Genomic DNA, 21,080 nt, shown 5'->3' with positions numbered 1-21,080 from the left:
TAATAATGATTTTTAAAGTATATTAATTCCACTCAAAAGTTAAATAAGCACCAACCTTCAGGAAAACATGGAAAGTTTTTGAAAAAAAAAATTACATCCAGATAAATAATACCTTGGTAATAAACAATTAACACATGCAACTTAAGCCTTAAGACTTTTTTCCATTTCAATGTGATAAATATTCTCAAATTTTAAAATAAAGTTCATTAAAAACAGAAATATCCTTTGTTCTAATAATTTACTCTTTTTTAAATTTTAGATTCAAGAGGTATATTTGCAGGTTTGTTCCATGGTATATTGCATGATGTTGAGGTTCGGGCTTCTATTGATCCCATCACCCAAACAATGAACACAGTACCCAACAGGTAGTTTTTCAGTCCTCTCCCCCTTCCCTCTCTCCCTCCTTTCAGAATCCTCAGTGTCTATTGTTCTCATCTAGCAATTAAGTTATTTTCTATGAACAAATGACAAACAGGTTTCTTCCATCACTCAGTAATCCTTCAATATTCAACTGCAACTTCTAGTCATATACTTAAAGGGTAACATACAATCTTAAATGGTATTACTATTACTCAAATATGCTGCTGATTAATTTTAATTCCAACATTTCTATTATAAGTTAAGCTTGCTTTTCCTCCCTGATAAACTGTGAAAGAGTTTTAATTAACGTTCTGATTTATTCATTCAAACACGTACCTTGCATCTAATAAGGGCAAAGCAATAAAGCAAAGCTAAATGAAAACAGATTCTACAGTGAAAATATGAACAAAATGCCATGGAAATAAATGGTAAAGTCTTACCAAAAGAAAAGAAGAAAGATTCTTAGATTAGTCATCATCTGGAGAAAGAAAAAGGGTGGTAGTTCCAAATAGAGGGAAGAGCATATGGAAAAGACAGGAAGTTGAGTATGGCTGCATTGCAGGGTACATGATGCAAACATGGTGAGAAATAAATATAAAAATAGAAGTGGGAGACAGATTATTGAAAACCTTCTAAACCATTCCTGTTTCTTACAGAGAACTTTGGAGGGAGGACGTGAGGGTTTTCTGACCTGTGCTTTCAAAAATAACTGTACTAAGAGTGTGAAGACTAAAAAGGGAAAGTAGAAGCAGAGAAACAGAAAATGAGACCACTGCAAAATTCTGTAAAAAATGGTTATGGACTGCAGTGGAAATAAACAGAGGGAAATAAGAGGTCAACGAGACAAAATGAAGAGAACTTAGTAATCAACTAAGTTTCCAAGAGAGGGTAAGCAGACAGTCACAGATGAAGTTAAGGATTCCAGAGACCTATGAGATTTGGAAAACCTAGAAACCTGCTGATGCCTCTAAATGATTTTGAACGCAGGTTTCCAAAATAATCTAACCTGTTTTTCCCAGTTGATTCAGCGTCATTTAATAGTTTTCTAAGCATATCAGCTTTAATTCAATGAAGTTGTTTGAGAAAGATCATTTTTTGAATGCATATGAAGATGCTGTCACTGGAAATTTTACCCCACACAAAAAAACCTATTTGCATTATTGTTAGGACAGCAGGCGTTTTGTTCATCCTGCAGCTGTATACATACAGTGTCCAACTGTGACCCCTTATTATATTGCTTTTCTAAGTTCCCCTTAGAAGACCTGCATACCTTGTTATCTCATAGCTGCAACTGTGTGATCAATCTCCAAGATAATTTCTAAATCTGTGCTAAAGCTTTTCCCCTCCCTTATTAATGATCCCATCTATGAGCATCTAACACTGATTGACAATACTTCAGGCATAGTAAGTCTCCCCCAACAGAGTTTGGTTATTTGAAATAATGAGAAAACTGTCTAAAATATGAGAGACACTGTGAGAAGGAAAAGTGACTTTCTGTGATGGGTTACTCTTAGGGTACACGAGGGGGCTACTTAGCTTTAGACAAATACTGGGCAAATTATCACAGTTTCTAAAAGAAACCAACTTAAAGGCTGGAAAATATTGCTGGGTGTGGTGGCTCAAGTCTGTAATCCCAGCATTTTGGGAGGCCAAGGCGGATGGATCACTTGAGGTCAGGAGTTCAAGACCAGCCTGGCCAATATGGTGAAACGCCGTCTCTACTAAAAATACCAAAAAAATTAGCTGGGCACTGTGGCGTGTGCCTGTAATCCCAGCTACTCAGGTGGCTGAGGCAGGAGAATTGCTTGAACCTGGGAGGCAGAGGTTGCAGTGAACCGAGATCACGCCACTGCACTCCAGTCTGGGCAACAGAGCAAGACTCCATCTCAAAAAAACAAAACAAAACAAAACAAAACAAAAGCTAGAAAATATTGCTTGTAAATCACTTTCTAATTGTAGAAAATGTAGTAATGAGGAAAACCACTCACCACTTCATGTACTAATGTAGTACTTAAGGACAGAGACATTCATTTCAATAAAGACAAACCAGAAAAATCAGAAGGAAAAGAAGGATAGGAGATAGTGCAGTGAGATGTCCACTTTTGCAAGACAGTTGAAAAAAATCTTTTTTATGATTAATAATACTAAACTAGTTGACATTTGGCTTGGAAATACTTAAAAGACTTTCCTCCTATATGCTCAGCCTGTGGTTTCAGAATTATCCACAAAAGGCAATATATTAAAAACTGTTACAAGTCCTGGTTCTGGAAAAAGATAACTTGATTTCAAACCTAGACCTGCCATGAACAGATCACTTATGCTCTCTCCTGCCACTTCTCCCACATCTATGAAGTGAGGGTAACTACAGGACTTTGTCATGAAGTTGCTGAAAGGAGTAATGGATGTGATATATGTAAAATGCCTAGAATAGTGCACAGAACATAATAATTCCCTAAGTGCTAGTAATTATTTGTATTACCAGGGCACTGGAGAGTTTTGAAGTACCCAGGCTTGAAAGATAGACAAAGGTAACTGAAATTAGGAGAAAGAGGAGCTATTTAATGATCATCTACATTTCTCAGCAGCTGCTTAACATATGTGCTCCTCAAAGAATAAAGACCAATGAGAGACCAAACCATCTATTCTTCCTCTAAAAAGGAATCTCAACACACATATTTTAGAGATCTCTAAAAATAGAATTCTAGATAGCCATATAGAGCCATTTAACTCTTAAGTGCTACAATTTTCTTAACAATTAAGGTTGTCAGATAAAATGCAGAGTGAAGTTGAATTTGAATTTCAGATAAACAACAAATAAATGTTTAGTATAAGCATGCTGCATGTGATATCTGGGACACACACACACACAAACTATTCATTGTTATTGAAAATTCAAGTTTAACTGAGTATTTTATATTTTTGTTTGCTAAATCTAACAACTCTATTGACAATCCTAAGTCTAGATAAACGTGTTAAATTGGCTAATGCCTACAACACAAGAAGAAAAGGAATAGAATAATTTTAACTAAATAAAGTACCTTAAGAGGCAATAAAAAGACATAAATGGAAAAAACACAGATTTTACAATCAGGCAATCCTGAGCTTCAATTCACCAACCTCTGAGAATGTATAATTAAATTAACTGACTTTGAACAAATTACTATACCCTAACTTAGCCTCGCTGCCCTCACCTGTTAAATGTGGCTTAATTTACCACTTTTCAGGGTTAAAGAATTACACAAAGGAAAAAGTAACAAAGACCTGTCACTCACCTGATGCGGGACAGGCAATAAATGCCAGATCTCAGTCGTTCCTCATACTAAAAATTTTAGCTCCAGAAACTAAAATTTCCAATCATGGCAGTCAAAACCAAAAAATCCACTTTATCCTGCAGTAGCTATACCAAATAAAGTACTCCCCGAACAGTGTTCACATACAACTTCTCCTTCTGATGATGACCGTCTCATTCTGATCAGTAAAGTTCCGTTAGCAACCAGACTTCTAAGTCTCCACCACCTTTCAAGTTTGTCCAACCTGCGGCCCACGGGCTGCATGTGGCTCAGGATGGCTTTGAATGAGCCTCAACATGAATTTGCAAACTTTCTTAAAATATTACGAAATTTTTTTGCGATTTTATTTTTTAGCTCATCACCTATTGTTAGTGTTAGTGTATTTTATGTGTGGCCCAAGACAATTCTTCTTCCAATGTGGCCCAGGGAAGCCAAAAGATTGGACACCCCTGATAGAGACATTAGCCAACTATGGCTGACCAGAACTATTTTCAAATTCTAACTATACTTGGAAATATTTGAAAATATTACACTGATTTCCTCATGTTTTTATTCTTTTTTTACAAACTTTTTTAAAAGGATACATAATTATCATAATACTAAATGCAAACATCTGTTTCTTAATTTTATACACAAAAAAAGCTGAAAAGTCCTAATCACCCTCTGAGTCAATAAAAAATTCTGCAAAAGAATTGCAAATACACAAAAGAAAATTATTTTCCAGTGTAACTCTTGGGCCTAGGTCTTCCTACTATTTTAGAGTCATACCACAAGAGGGATTATTTTCTAATGTTCATTTCACAAATTGCTTAACTAACAATATGCTGTCCAACCTTCCATTTAGTATACCTTATCTTCTCTCTACACACTGTGATTTCTTTGAAGTAAAATTAACCAAATAGTTCAGCAGTTTAACTAGTGGGAAGCAAAGAATTAAGATTGTAGATACAAAAGTGCTGTAATTATGTTTTAATCAGCTTATTAAATACAACATGAACATGTATCAATCAACTAACATTTAATTTCATGGTCTACGATTCAAAACTTTCAAAAGCATAACAGTACAAAGTTATCAGCATTTACTTCACAATTCTTTTCCAATTCGGTTTGTACTCATGTAAAACACTTAAATATTTTATGACAATTGTTACATGTTTTCACAGACTGTAACATAATTTGGAATTTTATTAAGATACCAACATATTGTGAAATTTACCTTTTCTTGAGAGATATTACCAACTCAGTCCAAAAAGAAAGATATCCATATATAGAAAAACACAGCAACATAAATTCACAAATACAACAATTTGGGGAACTAAATACAACAATTTTTTAAAAATCTATTTCAAATATTTCTATCCCCAACAGACAAAAATCCACCAATGAAACAAACTACTAAGTTAAAGCTTGTTTTAAATTGTTGCTGCAGAAAATGCAAACAAATCTCTCTACAAATCTCATTTAGAAAGAACACTTCCTAACCTCACGTTCATTTAGGAGTATCATACAAAGATTTCCCATTACAGAGTCACATTTTGACTTGGAGCGTATATGAACACATCTTTCTCTTTTTCCTCTATTAAAAAGAATGGTTTTTCATGATGTGAATAATTCAGGTTTTCACAGAATAATTTAGTTTGCCAATATATTACTTTTGTTAAGGAATAGTGAAAATTATTAAGTCAGTGGATTCGTCTCTCTAGCATTTTGCTTGACAGCAAAAATCACTATAGTTTTAAAAGATTTGTTTCTGACAATTATTTTTTCCAAGTGGAGAAGGGTGTGAGAGTCAGGGTCATTAACATCTTTTACTAAGACAAAAAGATTCAGCAATAGTTACTAGGATACCGAAAGAGATTACAGTCAGGAATACTTATTAGGAATGTCTACTCAGAAGATGACCTACTAACTAAGCAGGAATAGTAATGCAAACAACAACAAAAAAAGTCTAAAAATCAAGAGCAATCCCTGCCCCCAAAGAGCTTATTATGGCCTGTTTCTAGTATACAAAATTACAAAAGAGTAATTTAAATAAGTTTTTTGTTTGTTTGTTTGTTTTAGAGTAGAAATAAGTAGCCATCAGGAAGGAGGGAACTTAAAAGAAAAGCCCAGGCCAAGGAATAAGTCAAATGTTTCATCCTAGTTTGAAGAGTCAGATTCATTAGCTCATTAACTTATTTAGCCAAACTCTTAATGACTCAATACTATGTGCCAGTTATGATTCTAGGCATTCCCAACACAGCAGTGAATAAAACAAAGTTCTAGCCCTTAATGAGCTAACATTCTAGTGAGGAGACCAAGTAAAAATGCTGTCAATGTTTACATCTGCGAAGACCTGCAAGCGTGGAGGTGTGTGTGTGTAGTATGAGTTTGTGGCAGAGGGGCTTCGAGAAAGGTCAAAAAGGCCTTATTTTTTTGGCAATTATTCTACATGCCAAGTGTTCAGCTAGGCCATGAGGAAAGTGTGTTTAATAGGAAGCATATGTTCTTTGCCGCTAGAATTTACTTTAGTGGGAGATCCAGGTAAATTGTCAGGAAAATATTCTGGTGCCCCTTGTTAGCTGTGTAACCTGGTAACACCTTCATCATGAAGCATGGCACTAACCTTCATGGGTATGCACTAAATGTCTGTAAAACATCTGGCACTCTGCCTAGTAAACCATAGATTTTATTATTATAGTTAAAAGCCCATGTATGGAATAACAAGAAATGAGACTGGTGGGAATTAAAAACGGCAGAAAAAGGGACAGAATAAAGGTCTTTTAAAAAAATCAAGAAAAGGGAAGAAGCGGGCTTCATATGAGGAAGACTCACAAGACATACTTCGAAGTATATTTATAAGCCTACAAGGAAGATTATACTATGGAATCACATCACTCTCCCAATTAAGTAACAAGAATTAAACTAAATGTGACTGGCAGAAAGAGAAGAGAGAACTAAAAATTTAGATATTACAAGTGGCTCTTTCACCATTTCACTCAATAATTGAATATTCAACAGTGATTATGAGATTTATAGAGGAAAAAAATCTGCAGTGCCAAAAGCTGTCTAGATCCTACATTAAGTGTGAGCACCTCACCTCACTAAGTGTGAGTCTAGTAATCAAAGATATCTGTTTTTCATATGCATCCCCTAAATGCAAATGTACTAACTAATCTGTACTCAAGTGAATAAATAGCAGAGAAATCTGGATTAGATGTAATTTTCATCACTTTTTATAATTACTTTATAACTAACCCTGGCTTAAGATGCTACTCCACCTGTATGATCTCCATTTTACAGATACACAGATCAATGTGCCCAAGGACACACAGCAGAGCCAAGATACCAGCCTCATTCTGCCTGGTTCCAAATCCCTGAAGTCTTTCCATGATGCCCAGCCTTCCTTGAGTTTGGATTTAAAAGGTACAGGCTAAGATTAAGGAGAAAGACAATCTAAAATATATATGAGGAAAACATAATACCAACAAGTATTTGTAGGAAAAGATAAAGACATTAAGATCAAAGATAGGGAAATCAAGTCAGAAGCTGATGTGTAGTAATTGCTCATCACAAATTTCCAGAATATTGATTTCATACACTTTACATGTCAGTGCATACTAAATATTGAAGTAGTCTAGAAATCCAAGCATTTCAATATCTAAGCTCACAGACTACATCTCACACCCAAAAGCAGCACACACACACACACAAAAAATGCTTCACTAAATCATGTGTCCAGACCTAAAGTAACATGTTTTATTGTCTTAGAAATAGAAAAATAGGAATATCTGCCAATAAACTAATGGGGAAAAAATGTAAGTAGAAGATAAATGAATGTTGGAAGCAAAGAAAAAACCTTCAAATTATTAGGTTACTAGTGCTTCTAACAGTAATCATGAAATCGAGATATTAAGAAAAGTAACACACTCCTTCAAAATAAGTCTTTAGAAATACAGCCCCCACCCAACCCCCCAAAAAAAATGCGGCAACTAAATTATCTGTGTCTGTGTACTCAAACGAACAAATATGTATATCAAATCCTATGTCCCATTATAATTGAAACAATTTCCCCTCATCTTGGCGGTTGAGAGGGGAGTGGGAGGGGGGAAAATCTATGGCCCCTATAAATAAACGCCATCATATGTAGTAACAATAATGATAGCAGCTACTGTTGTGTCATACATGATTCTTTTACTTTTCACCCTACTGAAACAGATACTATTATCCTTATTCTACCAGGGAAAAAACTAGGTCTCAGAGGGATAAAGTAACTTGCCTAAAGTTGCCTAACACTGATAAATACAGAGAGCTGAGACTCACATTCGTATGTGCCTGAAACCAATCAACACCAAGGTTCTTAAACCATTTAATACTGCTTCTCTCTTTTAAAGATTCAAACTTTCCCATGAGTATTCTGTCTCTTCTAAAGGTAGACTTCATAGACATGAAATATTTCTCCCATGCAATATTTTACAAGAAGTTACTAAAATCAACAATCAGTCTCTTAAAAGTGTATACAGTTTTTCTCCCAAAAGCAAGCCCTTCTTTTTTGTTTATTACCATTTCATATTGCACAGATACTATCCTTGAATGGCACATAAATTGATAAAATGAGAACACTAAAACATAATGACACATAAAAGGAATACATTAATGTTAAAAGTCAGAGAATGTCTCAAAAATTTGAGAAGTGGCCTCTACCAGACTCTCATTAAAAGACTCTAGGCCTAAAGGAACTTAATAACCTCCTGTTTTTTTTTGAAGTGCAAATTTTACCTGGGTCGTTATGGGAATGAGGCACCACAAAGACTTGAAGGGGTTCAGTGTCCCATTCATTAGATTCATAAGTAATGTCAAATCCTTGCTTCCAAACTCCACCATCTGGATTGTCAAAAGAAATTAGACTGTAAACATCCAACATCTAAAAATGTAAAAGAAAAAAAATTAAGGTTTAACCATTATTAATTTAAATTTAATGTTGGTAAATACTTGCTCAAAATTATTCACTGCTATACTCTGCATATATATTTTATAAAATAAAACTATTTCTGTAGACATTAATTGAGGAGTTTAGAGTAGAAAATATTTCATCACCATTTAAAGGCTTGAAATGCTATTTGTGCTACAAAACTACCCTGATAAATAATCCTCTCCCATCTGCTTCTCATAAAAAATAAGTTCATTCTATTCCTTCTTCCCCTACTTTACTTCCAAAACAATTTAATAGAAATTTATAGAAAAAGAACCAAGAAAAAAATTTCTGATGAAATTTGATAGTGACCAGATATTTCAGTATTTTCAAAAATAATACTGAAAATGATATTTTACTTTGAGCTGTCTTTATTTTATAGTAAATCTCATGTATATTAAAAATCTATACCTGAACAAAAATACACCTATCTATAGCTATTCTTCCATGTAGCATACATGGAATGTTCTACCTACCTATTTTATCCTAGAAGTAAAACTACAACAGGGTCAACTAGGCATAATCATCTAAAAATTGAGAAAATTTTTTAAATTGAGATTTAGCGTTTATGTATCCTAATGTTTTCTAGCTTTTCAATGCAGTATTCCTGCTGGCTAATAACGTTTGGATGCAAAGGAAAAAACAGTGGGAAAAAAAAACTAAAACTTTACTTTTGTTCTTCACAGTTTTTATAATATTAAATGTGACAACACAACCAAACAACCTTTTGTAAAATTTAAATTATGTTAAAACTGGATTACAAAACTCACATCCAAATATATAAATGAGTTACAAAAAAAATTTAAAGGCCAAACAAATTACATAAACGTCAATACAAAGTATTTTAAGGCAATAATATTTCTTTCCCTATGGAATATATGACTTTAATAAATAAAATAAAATTTTCCCAAGGATGAGCCGACAAATCTTTGGAAATGAGCTGGGTAGGAAGATGTCTTAGCAGTCTCTGTTTCTTCCTTCAGTCCTGCAGCTCTTCCAGTACCCTCCTGACTTGTTCTGCCTGACTTCCATGGTTGCTCTGCAACTCCTTTCTGTCCAGCCCAGATTTAGACCACACAACAACAACAAAAATATATACATATATATATATATATATTTTTTTTTTTTTTTTCTGTTCCTTATCATGGATGACAACAAGGCTAGCTAGGTACTTAAGAAGCACTCAACAAAAAAACTGAATAAAGTCAAACCTCACAGAAACAGCGATCCCTGTAAGCACAGGATTCTGATCCTATCAGAATCTGGCTACATTCTAGCTGATGAGGTTGCAGGTGCAAGACCTGGCCAGCTCCACTGTCCCCAGCTTCCAGCTTGGCCTGTGAGCCATGACCTCAAGATCATATCACGTTCTCTGCCCCTCAGCAGTTAGTGGAAAGTGTATATTCGAAAACAAGGCCAGAAGCCAAATAATTTTGTCAAACTTTAAAATATTCACCCCTTAGGATCCTTCCACCAAAATCCAGTTCCTGGTACAAGGCACAAGGTTAAACACAGCCTTGCTCTAATTTGCAAAGCCAATGTGAGTGAAACACTCTGAGTTTAAGAAAGGCAGAAGGCCTTTCTGACGCTGGTTTTTTACTCCATTGCCCTCTATAATAGCACTGTCCAAGAGAAATATAATACAAGCCAAATTTTTAATTTTCTAGTAAAACGAAGCAGTTGAAATTAATTTTAATATTTCATTAACCCAGTATATCCAAAATATTATCTTAACACATAATCAACATATAAATGAATTAAGATATTTTGCACACTAAGTCTGAAACACTGTGTGTGTATATTACACTTACAGCACATCTCAAGCCACATTAGTCACATTTCGAGTGCTCAGTAGCCACATGTGGACGGGGGCTTCCATACTGGAAAGTACAGCTCTAGAATATTTCCCTTCCCTCTTGCAAAAGGATATTAAGCAAGGAAAAAAAAAAAAAAAAGTCCAACCTTACTTTGTACAAAATCTATAATGTACAACTAATATATGACAAGAACAAGGCTTTTCTTGTATTCTCCAACGGAAGGTTAAAAAAAAAATCTCTGGCAAAATTTAAACCTCTAAAGGTTTTCAACTATTATAGAAAATAAGACTGAAAAGCATACAAAAAGACTGTATTCACATAAGTATAAAATAGTAAGATAAACTGAGAAAAACAGAATTATGGAATTTTATCACTAAACAGAACATTAATGTTCATGTGACTAATCAAAGTACTTTACAAAAAGAGAAACTATAATCCAAAGAGTTTAAGCAACTTACCAAGTCAGAACAGACATCACATCAAATCTTAAAAAGAACAAAAAAAAAACCCAGTGATTACTAATGAATGTATACATTACCTGCACATCTGAATTGTGACTTCCACTTTGTGAAGCAAACAGACAGTCTGCAGTGTCAACTGAGAGGGATAATTGTGAGGGCAGAAGATGTGAGCCAGCACCTTGGCTGAAATTGCTTTGTGAACTTTTCGGACCATCCTCCACAGAATCACTCAAATTGATGACTGAGTCTCTAATATTTGAGATGATCTCATTATTCTCAGCTAGCAAACGCTCCAAATGGTCTATTTTTTCTTGCAACATTGAAAGCTGGCCCTACAATAAAAAAGAAAAAGGCAGCTATATGAAATACTAATATAGATCTGCTGAGGCATACACATTTTTTTTTTTTAATTATGTGGTTGCCTACGAGGGCAGCCACTCACCCTTCACTTTCCACTTTTATAAGTGGGATCGCAGAAAGCATGAACAGCTGCCAGGGTTGAAACACCAATTTATAGCAGAAAATCTTCACGGCTGCAATCTTAATCATATTTTAAGACGTGCAACAGAAAGACCAAAAATATTTTGGGAAATATTTCTGTTCCCCCAACCTCAGTCCTAAAAGATCTTTGGGTCTCTGGAATCACTAAGTACAACAGCATATTATATTCAAGTATGAAATTTTTAATTTAAGTATAATTGACTGGAGTTACTCACAAGGGTCCAAAAAGTATGAACATGAAAAAGATCATTCCATCTCAATCCCTTAAGGGTCAAAAAAAGTATGAACTTAAAAAAGATCATTTCATCTCAACCCCTTAACACTAGTAGATAATCCTAAATAAGAAATATCATGTATGGAAAAATCAATTAGTAAACTCAGTTAGCCATAAGCATGAACATCTCCCAAGTAACCACACCCTAAGTCATTCAGTCTGCTTTTGCTATACTGTGTGTCTTAAATTTTTTTCACTGATCCTCACATTAAGAGGGTTACCATCTCTATAACATAAACCTTGTTATACAAAATAGTACCTCACTTTATGAGAGCAAGGACAATCTTTACCTTGTTCACTCCTATATCCTGGGTTCCAAGTACATAGTAGGTACTCATTTATTTGTCAAATGGCCCTCATATTTCTGAAAGTCAACAATAATTCTTTAGTGAATGGCCACTGTATCAGGCATGTATGCTAGGAAGACATGCGTAAGATACAGGTCTCTGTCTTTGAACATACAAGGTGACGTTATAACTAGCAAAAGCCTCAAAAAACCCACATTAGGGTTTTATTTATTTATTTATTTTTTTTTTTTTTTTTTTTTGAGACGGAGTCTCCCTCTGTCGCCCAGGCTGGAGTGCAGTGGCGCCATCTCCACTCACTGCAAGCTCCACCTCCCAGGTTCATGCCATTCTCCTGCCTCAGCCTCCCGTGTAGCTGGGACTACAGACGCCCGCCACTGCGCCCGGCTAATTTTTGTATTTTTTGAGTAGAGACAGGTTTTCACCATGGTAGCCAGGATGGTCTCAATCTGACCTCGTGATCCGCCCGTCTCGGCCTCCCAAAGTGCTGGGATTACAGGCATGAGCACCGCGCCCGGCCCACTAGGGTTTTTAAAAACGATATGCATGGTGAACAAACAACTCCGGATACTCATTACCAGGAAATAACAGGAAAGCAGAAAGGAAAGAAAGAAGAAGGGAAAAGAGAAAAGAGACAGAAAATATCCAAATGCCCAAAAGTAGGGGACTGGTCAAACAATAGATTCATCATCATGGAAGGGATGTCAGCCACTGAAAATTTAGAAACATAAATTGTTTTAAAACAGAAATGTAAGGAAAGGTATTTTCAGAAGATAGAGTGGTGAAAAGGCCGTTTAAAAATAGTATGTATAGCATGATATGCTTTAGGAAAAAATACGAAAGACCATATAACACACAAGATATAAGGGTTATACTCACAGATTATTGGTCAGTTCAACAAGGGGAAGGGAGAAGTTAAGAGACTGAGATCTACCAAGAAAAGACCAATCATTTGAGCAAACTATGCCAAAATTGGCAGAAGTCCGAAGAGACTGCAAGAGATTTTGGAATTTAAAAAAAAAGTAGCCAAAATTAGCAGCAAATCACCAGGGGTGGCAGGGGTTGGGGGCAATACAACACCAGGGGTGAATATCTATAGCCCTGATGTTAGAGAAGAAAGGAGCACAAGATAGCCATATACCTCCTTAGACCTGAAAGATGTTCTCACAGACCTCTCTACTTAGAAGCACATAACAGAAAGAGACCCCTACACATCAAAACTGTAGTCCTTTAAAGGCAACTGTCATATCTAAGATGGGGTGGGGTGATATATCACCACAAGATAGAACTCTAAAGCCTGTTTATCAGCATACACAGAGACAAGAAAAAGTTTTAGCACAGATCTCATCCTGAAAGACAAGCCCCACTGCCCTAGTGAAAGGCAAGAGAGGGAGCACACATCACTTTACAACTGGAAATGGCAAAGCAAAGGAAACGGGAGATGAGTGCACTAGTTCAGGACTCAAATAGAGAAGCTAGTTGAACCACGTAGATTCCAGATCCGCAAAGCTGTCAAGCAGTATCGTCCTATAAACCTTTACACCCTTCTTTATAAGTGCACATCAACATTGGTTACAAGCGATTCTCCATGAAAAGACCAAAGGGGATCCCTTGGCATAACCCAAAGTTCAACCCAAAGAAACTAAAAATATTTGAGTCAGGTACACAGTTGATCAATCTGTATATATTTTCCTAAATACATATGCTATCAAAGGCTGTCTAGAATAGGGGAAATGCTTTTGTTCACTTATCACAACACCATAGACTACAGCTTTTGAAATCCCTTCTGATACATTCTGTTGAATATTTCCAATACTGAAGATACCAATTTACCGCAGTAGGTAATGGTAAATCAAGTTACTCCTATTACAAGCAGTATTAGAACATGTTGATTCATCTTGCCAGCAGTACAGCTACACATCTCCATAAAACAAAACATTACCTTAGTCTAAAATGCCATCATCACAGAGCTTCTAAAGATACCACATTTTGTCCAGGTGCGGTGGCTCACGCCTGTAATCCCAGCACTTTGGCAGGCCAAGGCGGGTGGATCACCTGGTCAGGAGTTCCAGACCAGCCTGGCCAACATGGTGAAACCCCGTCTCTACTAAAAATACAAAAATTAGCAGCTAGGCACAGTGGCTCACACCTGTAATGCCAACACTTTGGGAGGCTGAGGCAGGTGGATCATCTGAGGTCGGGAGTTCAAGATCAGCCTGGCCAACATGGAGAAACCCCATCTCTACTAAAAATACAAAATTAGCTGGACATGGTGGCAGGCACCTGTAATCCCAGCTACTCGAGAGGCTGAGGCAGGAGAATTGCTTGAACCTGGGAAGCAGAGGTTGTGGTGAGCTGAGATCGCGCCACTGCACCCTAGCCTGGGCAACAAGAGCGAAACTTCATCTCAAAAAAATAAATAATAAAAAAATAAAAAATAAAAATTAGCTGGGTGTGGTGGCAAGCACTTGTAGTCCCAGATACTCGGAAGGCTGACGCAGGAGAATTACTTGAACCTGGGAAGCAGAGGTTGCAGTGAACCAAGAACGCGTCACTGCACTCCAACCCAGGCGACAGAGCAAGACTCAGTCTCAAAAAAAAAAAAAAGATACCACATTTTATCTTATACTTACAATATTACAATACTACAAACTTAATACATGAGTGTCCACATTTCTCTAGATTTTTCTGTACTTTGAGGAAAAGATCATTTTAGAGCCACATACACAGCAAAACTGCCTACAGCTCAACAAGTACACACTGAATAAGAAGACAACCCTTACTGGGAATATTTTTATTATGGCCTTGGTCCCATAATCCATGGATAAGAGTATTATTCAAAATAAACATTAGAGGAGACAGTTCATGAAAAAAGGATCCTACAGTCATTAAAGATGACTTTCAGTCTCATTTAGCTTTAAAGATATTATTAATGATCAGTACCTGGAATTCTGTAGTGAATTAAGTACATGGAGAAAACTATGGCCTAGGGATATGTGCACACAATGGTCTAAAGAACATCATTTCTAAAATTATATTATGCAGTGGAATGAAGTCTCCCTCCAAACAGGTTAAATTCTTGAAATGAACACACCTCATAAGCAAATTCTGTACATGTGACAGAGAAGAGTAGAATGACCTTAAAAGGATGCACTTGTAGTCTGCTTAGAGAAACAGAAATCATAGATAATGCTTCAGTTATGCTAAGAAGTCAAAGAATACTGATAATAACATTGAAAAAGACAATTTTCTGTAGGGCAAGAAAATCACTTGTGAGAAAACTACTTTATTCTTTGATTTGCTAATCAGTTCTACAGGGAGGCCACAGCGTTGCACTGCTCAGGAGTGGGGAAGGAGATCATGATATTTGATTTACTCCACTTTTAGTGAAAGAGAAAAACCAAGCAAAAAATCAGCTATCAAAGACCTCTGAGAGAAAAAACTTAGAGTCTACCACAAGGTAGAACAGGATCAGTACCCACTCAGTCCTATGAACAAAATCAATGTGTATCTACAGCTAAATCCGTAAATTTATTACACAATTATTTGCCTCAAATAGGATACTACCTGCTGGGTATTGGCCTCACCGTGATCCCTCCAGCATGGTTGAATCTGTGTATCTTCTCCTGCCTTCCTGGAAAAGTGTGTGTCTTTCCTTCTCCCTGCTTCAAAGGCCAACCCTCTGCCCAGCAGCAATCCCATTTATCTCAACTGCTCCAAGACTCTGTTCTTTGTCCTTTTGATTAAATCCTCTCAATATTGCTCAAACAAGCTCCACTTCTAAAAGCAACTCATTCTCAGTAATATAACATGTTCTATTAGATCAAACTATACGAAATTGCCATTCTCATAGGTAAAACAATCTCATAGGTCGAGTATCACCAGTTTCGTAAGGTTCAACTTAATATTTATTATATGCTATGTACATCTAAAAAAGTCAAACTCCTGTGCTTCCACTCTTCTGTGCTTAACCCCATGTGATGGTTAATTTGGGGTTCAACTTGACTAGATAAAAGAATATCCAGATAGCTGGTCAAACACTGAATATTCTCAGGGCTTCAGTAGGCACTGAGCCCATCCTTTATCTACTGAAAGTGAAACCCAGGTGTATCTGTGAGAGGGTTTCCAGAGGAGATGGTGTGTGAGTGGACTAAGTGGAGAAGATGTGTCCTAAATGTGGCAATCACCATCCAATCAACCGGGAGCCCAGATGGAATAAAAAGGCAGAGAAAGGGCAAATTCTTACCCTCTCTCTCTCTGAGAGCCTGGCTGCTCTTCCTCTCCTGTCACTGGATGTCAGAACTCCAGGTTCTCCAGCCTTTAGACTCCAGACTCACACCAGTGGTCCCTGGGTTCTTGGGCCTTCCACCTTGGATTAAGTTCCACTATTGGCTTCTCTGGTTCTGAGGCCTTCAGACTTAGACTAAGTCCTGCTACCGGCTTCTCTGGTTCTCCAGCATGCAGATGCAGATGGCCTATAGTGGAACTTCTCAGTCTCCATAATCAAATAAGCCAATTCTCCTAATAACTCCCTTCTCATGTGTGTGTGGTGTGTGTGTGTCCTATCAGTTCTGTCTTTTTGGAGAACCCCGAATAAAACACCTTACATTCCCATTTCCCTCCAAAGCCCCACTCACTTCATGTACCAGGATTATTGAAAGTCTCTCTCTACTCATTATCCCCCTTCCTTACAAACTCCCATTCATTCATCTGCCCATTACAATCAGCATCTGCTCACCACTCCTCCAAAACTGACCCTGTAAAGTCCCCAAAGACTCCCATGTTTCAAGCCTGATGAAAAGCACTCTGCCCTTACCTTATCCATCATCTCAGGGAGTATCAGGCACAATGGAGCACTCCTTCCCTCTGGAAACGTTTTCTTTACTCATTCCCAGTACAACATGCAGGTTTTCCTCCTGCCAACTGTTTATCAGTCTCCTTTGCTGGTTCCTTCTCTCCCAAACTCTAAATGTTAGAGTGCCTCAAGGTTAGCTTCTTGAGCCTCTTACCTCTCTATACTCTCTTACATGATCTCATCCACTCCATGATTTAAATTCCATGATGTCTCCCATATTTATATCTCCTGCTGGAACCTCGCCTCTGAAAAACAGACCCATATATTCAAATGCCTACCTGATGCCTCAAATTGTCTTTCAAACTTAAGTCCAGAAAACATACTCCTCAAAAAGACACCTACAGTCCTCAGGTCTCCAGTAAGGGGCTTTAATCTCTACCTAGTTAGGTACCCTCAAAATCAAAACATTGCACACCATGGTCAGTAAGGACTGAATATCTCTTTCTCTCAACTTAGCTTCACCTTGATCTCATCTCTGTTCCAAGTCAGCTCCTCCCCACCCCACGCTAAAACCTTTGTACATGGTCTCTGTTTACATAACGCTTTAACTCTCATGCCAAATGTCACCTCTGCATAGCCTTCCCCAGCCATTCTAAAACAGGCCTCCTCGTGTTATGGTTTATCTCAACTTATTTTTTGTTTCCTCCACAGTTTTATTACAATTATCTATGTTATTCAGTGTATTGCTTCCCTCTTCTCCTCACTAAATGAATCCCTATATTGACAACAGGCACCATGGCTGTTTTACTCAATGTACTGTACCCTGATGCCTACCTACCTAGCACACAGCAGGACCTTAAGTATTTATTGGGAGAAAAAAAAGAAGGAAAGAAAGAAAAATGGCATGTAACTTTTTCTTCCAAGTATTCAATGTTTTGGCATATAAACCCACACCAAAAATAATACAAATAAAAACAAAACACACTAACCATTTTTGAAGAAAGAAAATCCAAAAGAAGTCTTCACTGCATCCCAAAAAGTAGGTAAGAATGGGAGGGAAAGAGCTAATTAATAGGGTGGTTTTCACGGGCTGTTTGGGAAATAATATAGAATGGGACCCACGTTGGCCACAGGATGACAATCATGACCTGGTGAATATAGTACAGCACGTGACTCCCTTTCTAGAGCAAAGATTATGGATTCCGTACAGTCCAATCAAAAGCCTTCCATTTGCACTACCATCACTAACCTGGCTCAAGAGACTATTATTTTCACCTCATGTGGGGAGTGAAGGGAGTTTGGAAAAAGAACCCCAAGATAATTCTGGACTATTTCCTATCATGGTAGTGATATAAGATCTGCACTCAACCAAATCAAGTTTCTAGTTGTAAGAGTTGTAGAAGATATGTTTATAATATACCCACCAATAGTAGCATTCAAAAGAAACAAAACTTTACTCCAATGTGTATGCATGTATCTGAAACTTAGGATCTATACCACCTTTCATTTATGTTTTTTTTTTTCCTTCAAATCTAATTCTGTTAGATTCAACATACCACTCCAACACATCAACTTCTTTCTGGACTCTGATTATGTCATCAAATATGCCCACCATGTAAGACCAAAGATTACCTTTATCTTTAATTATGTCCTTCATTAAAGGTGAAAGATAAAGGTGAAAGCAATTCAGCTTAATGGCTAAGCATTGGCTCCTGTTCAGGCTATCTGGCTTGCAATACCAGTTTCGGCACTTATTGGCCATGTGATCTTGGGGAAGTAACTTAATCCTGGGCCTCAGTTTCTTATGGGCAAAATGTAGATGCTAACAGCCATCGCTTGGAATGGCTATGAAAGAATTTTGTACAGGACCTGCCAACAAGTAAGCAGTGAAGAAGGTATTATTGCAGCTGCTGCTACATAGTGAAAGTATGGCTTTTGAAAAATCACTTTGAAGGGTACTATAATATGCACCTCCAGATAGTATGCATCATAATTAAGAACAGACTCTGAAGCCAACCAAAATTTGAATTCTGGCACCACTACTTACTGGCTATGTAACTTCGGGCAAGTTCAAAGTTACATAACTTCTCTGTGCCGCAGTTTCCTCATCTGTAAAATGGGGAGAATTAATAATACCTAATTCACAGAGTTGTTATGAGGATTAGTTAGTATATGCAAATAAATTTAAATAGTGCCTGGTGCAGTAAGCAGAATAATGTTTAGTCAAAGATGTCCCTGTCCTAATAATCCCTGAAATCTGTGAATACCTTACCTTACATGACAAAAGGAATTTCACTGATGTGATTAATTTTAAGGCTTTGCAGATGGGAAGAAAACCCTAGAATATCTGAGTAGGCCCAATGTAATCATAAGGGAAAAGAGGAAAATGGAAGAGTCAGGCCAGAGAGGGAGATGTGAGGACACAAGAAATCAGAATGATGCTATTGCTGGAAGGCAGCCTTGAGCCAAGGAACGCACTCGGCCTCCAGAAGCTGGAAAGGCAGGGAAACAGATTCTCCCCTGGAGCCTCCAGAAGGAATGTAGCTCTGCAGACATCTTTATTTTAGTCCAGTAGGGCCTGTTTCAGACTTCTGACCTACAGAACTGTATGATAACACATTTTTCTTGTTTTACGCCACTAACTTTGTGGTGATTTGTTATGGCAGCAATAAGAAACTAATATACCTAGCAAATAGTTGGCCTTATAAAAATAAAGCTTATAAAGTATTCTTAAGCTTAGTCCTTTTTAGAGAAAGTCTTGCCCAAATCTCCATCATCAGAGCTGGAGAGCCATGACCCAAAGGAGCTGTGAGCCCAAGCAATGGAGGGTGAGGCCGTGCAACCTCATAAACTGTCTCCCACGGGCATAATTTGGTCTAACAAGGCTCTACACCTAACTGAATAAAGGAGTTAAGAAAAGACAGAGTCACCCTTTATGGTTCAAAGTAATTTTCAGAAAAAGCAGCATCAACATCTTTATCTTAGACTGAGTTTTAGAATCAATCAATTAAAAAATTTAAAGCCATTCTGGAGCCACAGTGGGGCATATGGACTAAGAGGCTGCAGTTTGCCAGGTAAAAGCCATGGTAGCTTGGACAAGCAGGGAAGGAACATGAAAGAATGACAAGAAAGATGAGCTAGGAAAGGGAGGGGCAGGAAAGGAAAAAAAAATGGCATTGAGTTTTTTGCTAGGGCAAGGGGGAGGATTATGGGTGGCATTTTAGAGGAACAGGCCCACAAGCCAGTTACTGGGGCGAAGACAGAGGGGCAAATGTTATATTCTGAAACTATTAGATAGCTGAATGGTGGTGTCAGTGAACATGCAAGTCTGGAACTCAGGAAAGAAGTCAGGGCTAAATATATAAACTTGAGTGGCCAGAATAAATGTGAATTTCAAGCGATGGGAACAAATGGGATTACCTAGAAAAAGCGCAGAGATCTGCCTTTTATAATTTAAAATGGCTCACTAGGCGATTCTCACACATTCCCAGTTAAGAAGCGCCGCATTAAAGCTAAACATAGGAACTGCGATTTGGTAAAAGAGAGTCTGTATTTCTAGCAGGGGTGTCATCGTTATTGCTGCAGTCCCTGGTCAGTCAGCCACTATTCAATCTCTACAGAAAAGCCCTGCCTTTAGTCAGATCTCTGGAACTTAACAGGAAGGCCTTTGAGTTTGATAAAATGACAGGTAACCTTCCAAGTGCCCATTCCACCCCTTAAGATGTGTAGTGCTGAGGCCAAAAAGAGTGTGAACTGGGGCTGTGGCCACCTGTCTATCAATGAGCCACAAGCCAGTTATAGAAAACCTTTTAATGGTATTTTCCAGACTGAGAGCTTAACATGCCTGAATTTCTTCAAAATTGTGGAATCTGTCTTTGTGCAGCCACTTGTTCATTCAAAGAAATAAATGCCCTCACGATGTGAGCACAAAAAATACACAGTTACAGAATCCCTTACCAAATTGCAGGAGCAATACACTCTTTGCCCAGGCAAATCATTTTTCATAAATCTCACACCTGCCTAGGTATGACAGTAACAGAAGCTGCTCAGATGCAGGTAAGAGTGCCAAATGACTGTGAAGGGAAAAGCTGGGACTCCAAGCCCAACATCCCTTGTTCTGGCGGGGCACTCAAGGGACTCATGACTACTGCAGCTGGGCCACCAAGCTAGTAGCTGCCAGAGTCACTACACAGGATCCAAGTCCTGACCTCAAATAATAGCATCCCATTCCCTCACCACCCTCCTCCAAAAATGTGGTCAGGACTCCAGTTGTTGACGTTTTCTACAGGTTCCAGGAGACAGCACCAGCTCCACCCTATGAATTTT

General features: G+C 37.5%; 1 protein-coding gene across 1 annotated transcript in view; it reads right to left on the bottom strand.

The window, feature by feature from the left end:
* MAN2A1 (mannosidase, alpha, class 2A, member 1) overlaps window positions 1-21,080 on the bottom strand; it is a 173,321-nt gene that overhangs the window by 137,734 nt on the left and 14,507 nt on the right. Inside the window, exons 2-3 of the mRNA XM_011949322.1 lie at window positions 10,957-11,211; window positions 8,409-8,553 (exon numbers count right to left, since the gene is read on the bottom strand). Coding sequence (XP_011804712.1) covers window positions 8,409-8,553; window positions 10,957-11,211 — 400 coding nt within the window. The remainder of the gene's footprint in view (window positions 1-8,408; window positions 8,554-10,956; window positions 11,212-21,080) is intronic.

Source organism: Colobus angolensis, unplaced genomic scaffold (assembly GCF_000951035.1).
Source record: "Colobus angolensis palliatus isolate OR3802 unplaced genomic scaffold, Cang.pa_1.0 Scaffold298, whole genome shotgun sequence".
Classification (NCBI taxonomy): domain Eukaryota; kingdom Metazoa; phylum Chordata; class Mammalia; order Primates; family Cercopithecidae; genus Colobus; species Colobus angolensis.
The sequence above is the reverse complement of the archived record's forward strand: the minus strand, read 5'-3'. Positions and strand labels throughout refer to the sequence as shown.